Raw genomic sequence first — 9,275 nt, 5'->3', positions numbered from 1 at the left:
TCTTATCTCTACGAGGTCTTAATAATAATTAAATTATCGGTGATTACTATAAATCATACATATGTACATATGAATCCAATATGTGTATTATATGGCACAAAGTTTATCTCATTATTGAGTATTTGAATCAATTTCAAGAAATTATAAACCAAATAACAATCTAAGATAAAGGGAATCCGCCAAACAATTTTGGGGGAAAATAAAAATAGTGTTCCAAAATATCTAACATGTTGAATTGCATGTTACCGAAAATATCGTTGTTGTTGATTGCATGTTCTGTTTAACTCGGCTCTAGCCCAGGCATGACCAAAAAGAGAACGGTGAAAATGTGAATGTATTCAAAATATTGGCAACTCATAACAGTGTGTTAGTAAGTTTGTGTTCTCGCAAGCTATAAAAAAATAACAAATCAAAACATTTGTTCTCTTTTGTATCGGCACCGCCGTGTCAAATGTGACCATGCTTGCTCTAGCCCTATCTCCAAGTTTAGGAATGTGGCTGCTTCGATGGGTTGTAATCACAAAATTACTAGCGTTACTTGAGTGCGGACCTGTACAGCATGTTGGGCAGATGTTTTGTACGGTTTCATAAGCACTATAGGAATTTAGACGGCTTCGCCATCGCCACGTAGGTAGTTGAGCCAAAACTACTCCGGTTTATCGTGGCAGCTTATAGTATGTTTGCAAACAGCCAGATTTATAAAACCCACTGAGTTTCAAATGCGAATTCCACTGCGTATACGTCAAAAAGGTTAAGGCCTACGTATATAAGCTGCCTCGCCTGGTTACCTTGCTTGCTTCTAATAAAAGAATAAAAAAGAAAAGGGCAACCCAGTTCGAAATTTGCTCGGCCTTCTTTTGGTCTGTTCCTTTACTTCTGAAAATGGTAAAACCGGCAAAAGTCGTAAAAGTTGTAAACTGCTCCCATATGAATTGTATTGTGTCTGAAGTAAAGGAACGCTTTTCGAGTAAAATGTTGTAAAACTTGAAGATTCTTGAACGTAAAGGAACAGAGCTTTTATTCTTTTATTTTTATTATGTCAGAAATGAAGCAGGAAAGCAAGGCAAGGCAGCTTATGTACGCAGGCCTTTAGATAGGTATAATCATGGTGGAATAAGAAGGTGTTACATGAAATCATACCAAACGTCAAATTTGTTCACAATAATGCATTACTGTGAATTGCTTGTTTACATTTTGTATGTGATTTTATTCACAATAATGCATTTTGACAACTGGTATGACGATCAGCTGTATTATTGTGCCATGGGTATAAATGTGCAAACACAATGAAATTTACCGCTTAATTCACGCTCAATTTCATGTAAAAGAATAAAGAGGAGGTACTACATAATTACATAATTAACATGAGAACTTGCATTTCTGTATTCTTTTACATAAATTGAAGCTTGGGTAAGCATGAATTTCTCATTGTGTTCGCATCTTTAAGGTCGAAACACAATGAAATACGCCGCTTTTTCATGCTCAGATTCGCGTAAAAGATTAAATGCCAAGTACTACCTAATTCAAATGAATTAGGTAGTATTTGGGCTTTAATCCTTTACATACCCAGAAAAAAAGTTTGGAAGTAGTGCAATGCAGAGTTAAGGCCTGCGTACATAAGCTGCCTTGCCTGCTTACCTTGCTTACTTCTGATAAAAGAATAAAAAAGAAAAGGGCAACCCAGTTCGAAATTTGCTCGGCCTTCTTTATTCTTTTATTTTTATTATGTCAAAAATGAAGCAAGCGAGGTTGCTTATGTACACAGGCCTTTATGATTTCACAACATCTTTGAATGTAGTCCACACGGAGTTATGAAAAATGCACTCCGTTCGATACATTTTAGAAGCACTCGCTTAAAGATCCCTACAGGCACAAGCCAATTTGTTGATACCTACAAAAGACGTCGCAGTCTTTTTTCCAAATATAAAAAAGAGTGTCTAACAGCCTGTTTCTGTACGTCGAAAAAAGAAGAATGTGTGCGAAAGAAACACGTCCAAACTCTTGTATGTTTTTCAAATTTGTTTTGAAGCAAAAGCAAAGGTAAAATTATTTCGAAAACTAAAGTTCGGGCGTGTTTCATTCGCACACATTCTTCTTTCGACATACAGAAACTGGCTGTAAAATTCTAAGTATCCCAGCAAAATGTTCGATGGCAAAGATGCCATTCAATCATGGGTGAAAGTGATCCGGCATGTCATCTTTTTAGCATCTTCATCGATGAATTTTATATGAGCGTGGACCCCAAAAGATGCTATTCATTTTTGGATCCAAAGCATGTCATTTACACCAATGCTTTAACATGTCATTTTCACCAATGATTTGGTATGTCATTTTCACCAACCCTTTGCAATGACAATATCATTACGACGACAGATTTAACAACGTTGGTTGTGATTTCGAGTCTCCGACAATGAATCTTATATACTTAGAAAATATCGTATAAATAAAACAAGTGAGCAAAGGCAAAGGACGGGGCCGACCATGTGATATCCTACACCACTACCCCTGTGCATAAGGTTTTCACTGGTAAACATTTCTTTTAGGGAATATAATCCGACTACCACCAAAAATAATATGCCTCTTTCTCTCTAGGACCCCCATAAGCAACCAAACTTTCGTGACCATCCGATCAAAATTACGACCTGTAGCTTGATTGCAAAAAATGGAAGAATTGGATACATTACCGACTATTGTGGCATCTCCCTTGTTTGACCACCTTCGCCAACCTGCTTTAGGCCAATGTAAAGTTAATATTTTCTTCTTCCATTGACAGGTTTTGCCGTTGGAATACCCCTACTAAAAGCCAATATATTCAGAAAGAATAAAACTTTGAATTTGTCTCCAAATGAGTTTTTGCCCATTCCGTGATTACAAAATCATCGGAAAATGGGATGCATTATCGACTATTGCCATATCTCTGCTATTTGACCACCTACGACAACCTAATTTACATCGTTGTAAAGGTGATATTTTCTACTTTCCTGGCCAGGTTTTGCTTTTGATATACCTCTTAAAGAAACAGAGATATTGGCTTTGAAATAAAATGTTGACTTTTCTCCAAATAAGTGTTTGGCCTTTCCGACCTCTTCATCTGTGAGACCCCCATTAACCCTCAAATTTTCGTGACGATCCGATCAAAATTGCGACCTGTAGCGTGATTTCCAAAAAAATAGAAAAATGGTTTGTATTACCGACTATTGCGATATCTCCGTTATTTGGTTACCTACGCCAACCTAGGTTGCATCATTGTAAAGACGGGATCTTCTACTTTCATAGTCAGGCTTTACTTTTGGAAATTTTTAAACCAAAGCTGTGATATTCGTCAATATAATTAAAATTGGTGTTTTATTTGCTACTATTGTGATATCTTCGTTGTTTGATCACCTACGAGCACCTACTTTACATCATTCGAAAGTTGATATTAGGTGTGTACGATAACTTCGCAAGTGAAAAGTACTTGCAAGCACTCAGCAAATTCTCAGTAACCTCTCTCCACCAATTTTACTCTCTCGAAGCAAAAAATTTGCAGATTGTTATCGAACAGCAATTTGCACAAACTTGCAAGAAGTCAAGTGATTTGAAGAAGAAGAAGAAGATCTTGGCGGAAAAGATTAAATAAATTAAAAATAAAAAAGTAGTCACCACAAACTACAAAATAATATGCTGTTTATATTAGAGCTTTTTGGGGGGTTAACCTTCATTATCAGGATTTGTTTGACGTATATGTAATGGAATTGACATTTAAAACCCAGTGGGTTTGTTAAATCCGGTTATATATAAACGTACTATAAGTTATTTTATTAACATTATCGTTTTCCATAATTTATTTAATAATTTTTCCCTTTTTTCACTTTTCGATATTGTCAAAATAGTGATACCTGAATGCATTTAACATGATAATTTTACAAAATTCTTTTTAAATTTTCTATTTAAATTGTATTATTTAACGGTTATAATCACAAGTCTTCCTGCTGATTACTCAATTGTGTGTACCCTATTTTATAATATTAATATATTCGATCTACAGATCCATAGTTTATCTTTCGATCTACATATCCCATCTGGCAGTTTATTTTTCAATCTACAGATCCATGGTGTCAAGAAAAAACAACAAAGACGACTGGCAAAAATAATATTACAACAAATTTTATCAATAATAAATCATTCAGAGCGATAAAAATTTCGTTTGTAAACAAATCACAGTGACACAGTCTGTTAATTGGAGTCAAAGCAACCACTGCTGGCTCTGCTATCTGAATCCAAAAATTGTGTAAGTTATCTTGGGAATCTTATTCCCATATACAGCTAGCTCTTCTATTGATTTACAAATTGTGCTCTAACATACGCACTTGAAAAATGGGCCGTGTATTTTTGGAACATCTGGGGGGCATTCGTTTGTTCAATTGTGGCCAGTGTCAAACGAATCTTACCAATCGCAATCAATTGATAAGTACGCGCTTTACAGGAGCCACTGGTAAGTTCAATTTCCGTTTATCTCTCTGTGATTGAATTTTTGTGTTTTTTTGTCGAACATTTTTTGTTTCTTGTTTCGATTGTAACTGTGTGTCATATATACCAGAGAAGGTAATTGCGCATCGTATGTGTAACACTTATATTGTACGTATTGTATTTGTTTTCTGTTCTCCTCCCATCTGCTGGCTGCCTGTGTGTTTCGGATGACCAACAATAATTATCTTCTGCTGCTGATGATTTGTGTAAATTACGTCAATGATTTCTACGATTTCTACATACTATATGATTGATGATTGATAGGACGGGCTTATCTCTTCAAACGTGTGGTCAATCTTACATTCAGCAATGTCCAGGAAAGGGTAATGTTGACGGGCCGTCACATGGTACGAGATGTAATGTGTAAGAATTGTAATGCTAAGCTTGGTTGGATGTATGAATATGCAACGGATGAGGCACAAAAGTAAGTACGAGAGTATTGTAAAGAAAAACTACACAATTATGAATGAATTTTATTATTTTATTGATAATTGTCTCCACGAGGAAGTGAAGTTTGTAGGACTTGTGTGAAAGACGTGTTACTTCAAACATTTTTTGTTTTATATGATATTTTGTAAAGATAAGTCTTCAATCATCGATAGATAACAAGCTGTTTTCATTCTTTGAACTTACATTGTTTCACAATGTTAAACCACTTTGGATTTAGCTGATAATTTGCCGCATTTATATAAGATTAGAAGTGTTTGAAAGTTGTACCCTCTAATCAACAGAATAGCTGAACGCTTAAAAAAGAGAGGCAGTAATAAAAGGCTAAAATAAGCAAATCTGATCACCCTACATTGAATACGATTTGACAGCATTCGTGAGTTATTTGTCAACTAACTAAATTCACTTCACTAAATTCATTCGCTCTTTACAGTGTCTACCGCTGCTCTTAAGCACCCGATAGGATCCTAAAATATTTCGATCGAGTGAAAAAATTCCCTTTAGTACCTATCAAGAGCGTTCATATTGGAACATATGAACCGTCTGGAACATTTGAACCTACCACACCAGTAAGGAATGTTTTACAATATTTCAATCTTATGATTTTGAATGGTTAGCAACTTAAAGGAAAGCACCTCGTAATATTTTAAAATTATCGCCTCCAAGTTTACTGTATCACATACACATCCTTTGTGCTTACGACCATTGAAGCTTCTGCATTCCTAGTTCTTTAGAGCGATTCTCTAACTTATTTTTTGAGTTACCGACAAAAATCGGTAAAATTAAAACGCAAAATTATGAATGACATTTCAAATAAAAATTGACAACACTCTTGCTATCGGCAAAACTTTACGGCTGTCCTTTATTCGTCACTAACTTACCGAAAAACATCGGTAATTACCGAAATTATACGCATTTTAATATTACCGATCACTACTGGTGATTAAATAGGAAAACGAACTTACAAACATCATGTGCTGTTACAACAACAACAACTAGAAGGTGACGTTCTCACAATCGGACCTACTCTCCGGAACGACCCGAGTTCGGCATAAATTGAATACTCTACCAGCTGGCGGAAACATCTGAAATGTCTACCACAGGTAGATCTTTACGTCCTGATTACAAAGATATAAAGTAGGTTGGGGGAAGTTAATACTTACCGAGATATGGGCCTCTGAAGTTCTGAAAATTCCCTTGTTAATGTAAGAAAAAAATTAAATTAAAAAAAATGTTGTTCCCGTCCACTAAATTGGCTCCTGTCCATAGGAGAAAGTCTTAAATCCCCGGCCGAAGGCCGGCTACTTAGAAAAAAATTACAATTTAAAAATAAAATCAGATTTTTTCCGCCAGCTGGTAGAGTATTCAATTTGTTCCCCGAGTTCCACTCGGCCTTTATCAACGGAACGATTTCCCTGTTGCAACAACAACTTAAAATCGAGAAATAAAGTCCATGTTTAATATTGCCTTGGGAGCTCCTAACAATATTTAAAAAATCCGCGCAGTATATGGCCTTGGATGTCCCTAAAATCCTTTAAAAAATTAACGTTAATATGGCATTTGATGTTCCTAAAAATCTTGAAAAAATCCGGCCTTTGAATGCTCCTAAAAATCTTTAAAAAAATCCACGTTAGATATGGCCTTTAAATGCTCCTAAAAATCTTTAAAAATTCGAGTTGTATATGGCCTTGGAATCCTCCTAAGAATCTTTAAAAATATCCACTTTAGTATGACATTTTAAATCTTCTAAAAATTTTAAAAATTCCAAATCTTAAAAACCTTTAAATGCTCCTAAAAATCTTTAAAAATTCCACATATATGGGCCGATTCCGTACAGCGAGGCGAGTCGTGTCGCGTTGCCAGTTGGAATTTTTCCATTACGTATGGCAAAAGTCGCACGACGACGTCAAATTTTGTCGCCGTAATGTTCGTTTTCCGGCGACAACAAATTAGCTGTCGCCGTTCATTTTTACTAACGAATAAAAATAAAATAAAAAAAAAAAATAAAAATAACTTGTTATCGACGATTATTTTCTATCGCTGTACGTAGTGCATTTTTTAAATTTTGTCACAGAGACGATAGACGACGCGGCATGACTCGCCTCGCTGTACGGAATCGGCCCATTAAAATGACCTTTGTACGCTCCCAAAAATCTTTCAAAAATCTACGTACAACTTGGATGCTCCTAACATGGTAGAAAAATTTAAGTTAAGAATGACCTGTAGATATAAAAAATCCACGTTTAATAAGCCTTTAGATGCTCCTAAAAATCTTTAAAAATCCACGATGAATATGGCTGTGGAAGCTTCTAAAAATCAAGTTGCGCATGGCATTGGATGTTTCTAAAAATCGTTAAAAAATCCACATTTAATATGGCACTTGAATGCCCCTAAAAGTCTTTAAAAAATCCACATTTAATATGGCATTTGAATGCGCCTAAAATTCTTTAAAAAATCCACGTTTATTGTCGTCTTTGAATTTTTCGAAAAGTATTCGAAAAATTCGGGCAATCAGTCGTTTAAGGTATTTGCGAGCACTAATTAATCTTTAAACAAATCCATGTCTAGTATCACTTTGGTTGCTCATAAAAATCTCTAGAATGTCCAGAATTACTTTCTTTTTGAATGCACCAAAAACATTTACAAACTTCACTTTCCTCCAGAAATTAAAAAAAAAAAACAGGACAATATAATATAGCAAATCTCTCCACACAGATACAAAGAAGGACGAGTCATTTTGGAATATGCCCTAATCAGTGAAGTTGAAGGCTTTCCTGAAAGTTCAACACCAACTCACTAACATCGATGGATGCTCTAAAATATAATCTCTTCTCCCCCACCACCACAATCACTACCAACTATTTAAACAAAACAAAAACTCCTCACTAATACTTAATAATAATAATTTTAAGTGACTTATCATTAATTTAATTTTTGAAATAAAAACAAATAACAATTTATGATCTATGTTATAGAAGAGTAAAGAATTAATAGATGTAGTAAAACAACAAACAAAAAGTACTTGCTAAAACAAATTATACGACTAGAAGCTAAGTTCAAACTACTTTTAAAAATTTACTACTATTATGCCCTTAAACCAAATTAATTAATTCAACAAAGTATTCATTTTCTATAGAATTGTTTTAAGTTTTAGTAGAACTATTTACATATTTCATTTAAGTTTCTTTTAATCAAAAATTATTCAAAATCTTTTTTAACTTTGTCTTACAAAATTAAACTTGTGTTTTTTCAAATAAATTTTTCCAGTTTTTGGATTTTTAAAACATTTATTGAAATGCAAAACAAAACTGCTTTTAACTAAATTGGTTAAACTTTTTATAAAAAAAAAACGATTTTAGGTAACTGAGAATGTGTTTAAGTTTCTTTCTCCTCCCCTGATGGTTTGACTACTACAACACAACATTTGGTCGGTATTGACTTTGTTTCTATAATTTGCCGGTTTTCTGAGCCATTGCAAGCGCATTCTCATTGGCAATCATTTGGAACTCTTGGAATCGTTGGGAAATTCTTTGATTCATTTTCAAATACTTTTCCATGCAGTTCAATGAGCATTTTTCCTAAAATTGCAAAAACAATGTATTAGTCAAGTCACGATGGCCCCTGTTTGTATTTTCATGACCTTACCTCACTTTCCTTGACTTCTCTGGCCGTGAAATCTCTTACGCAGTCTGTGAAACACATTTCAGATAGTTTATTGTAGGACATCAAGAAGTCTGTGAACTTGAATTTGAATATAAAATATATTTTAATTTATAAATTCAATTAGCTCTTCTTATCATTCATGTCATTAAACTTTTTCTACTTGTTTTTCGAATACATACGGTCTTCATTTGTTCTTTGTCTAAAGAATCTAAAGATGCTGTTGTTGCTTCCTTATTTGCCATTGTTTATTATATACTTTTTGTAGCTTAGTTTTACTTATAAGTCCTTAAAATATTTTAATTTTGCGAACAAAACGAATTCCTGATTTCCTTTGGATTTTTATGTTGTAATCATCCACTTCTATTTCTCTGTTGAAAAGCGTGCGTCTGTCATATAAACAGCTGTTGTGTGGTAAAGCACTGAACAACACTTTTATTGTGAAATCTATTACAAAACTGAGTAGTGTTGCAAAACGTCTCTCAGTGGAAGTACGTTGTCAACTTAAAATTAATTTCTTTGCTTATTTAAAAACAAAATATTTTTTATTATTTCTAGAGTTTTTATTTATTTTATTTTTATTATTTCTAGAGTATTTACAAATATTCTTATTTATTGGGAGTGTAAAACAAAAATGAGAAGAAATATAAATTGGTAAA

At 34.0% G+C, this 9,275-nt stretch overlaps 2 protein-coding genes across 2 annotated transcripts; one reads left to right on the top strand and one right to left on the bottom strand.

Moving 5' to 3' along the window:
- Positions 1–4,062: 4,062 nt before the first annotated feature.
- Positions 4,063–8,264, top strand: Ype (yippee zinc finger protein). The gene is made up of 3 exons (XM_073975885.1): positions 4,063–4,474; positions 4,774–4,933; positions 7,672–8,264. Exons 1-3 carry the CDS (start codon positions 4,357–4,359, stop codon positions 7,754–7,756), a joined length of 363 nt encoding a protein of 120 aa, XP_073831986.1. The 5' UTR covers positions 4,063–4,356; the 3' UTR covers positions 7,757–8,264.
- Tim9a (translocase of inner membrane 9) lies at positions 7,862–9,029 on the bottom strand. Its single transcript, XM_073975886.1, has 3 exons — positions 8,799–9,029; positions 8,602–8,697; positions 7,862–8,534 (listed from the first exon to the last, which is right to left on the bottom strand). The coding sequence occupies exons 1-3, from the start codon at positions 8,859–8,861 to the stop codon at positions 8,403–8,405; spliced, it is 291 nt and encodes a 96-aa protein (XP_073831987.1). The 5' UTR covers positions 8,862–9,029; the 3' UTR covers positions 7,862–8,402.
- Between the last annotated feature and the right edge of the window lie 246 nt (positions 9,030–9,275).

This window comes from Musca autumnalis, unplaced genomic scaffold (assembly GCF_047663935.1).
Source record: "Musca autumnalis isolate F117 unplaced genomic scaffold, ASM4766393v1 scaffold_3, whole genome shotgun sequence".
NCBI classification, from domain to species: Eukaryota; Metazoa; Arthropoda; class Insecta; order Diptera; family Muscidae; genus Musca; species Musca autumnalis.
This window is presented reverse-complemented; position numbering and strand designations above follow the sequence as displayed.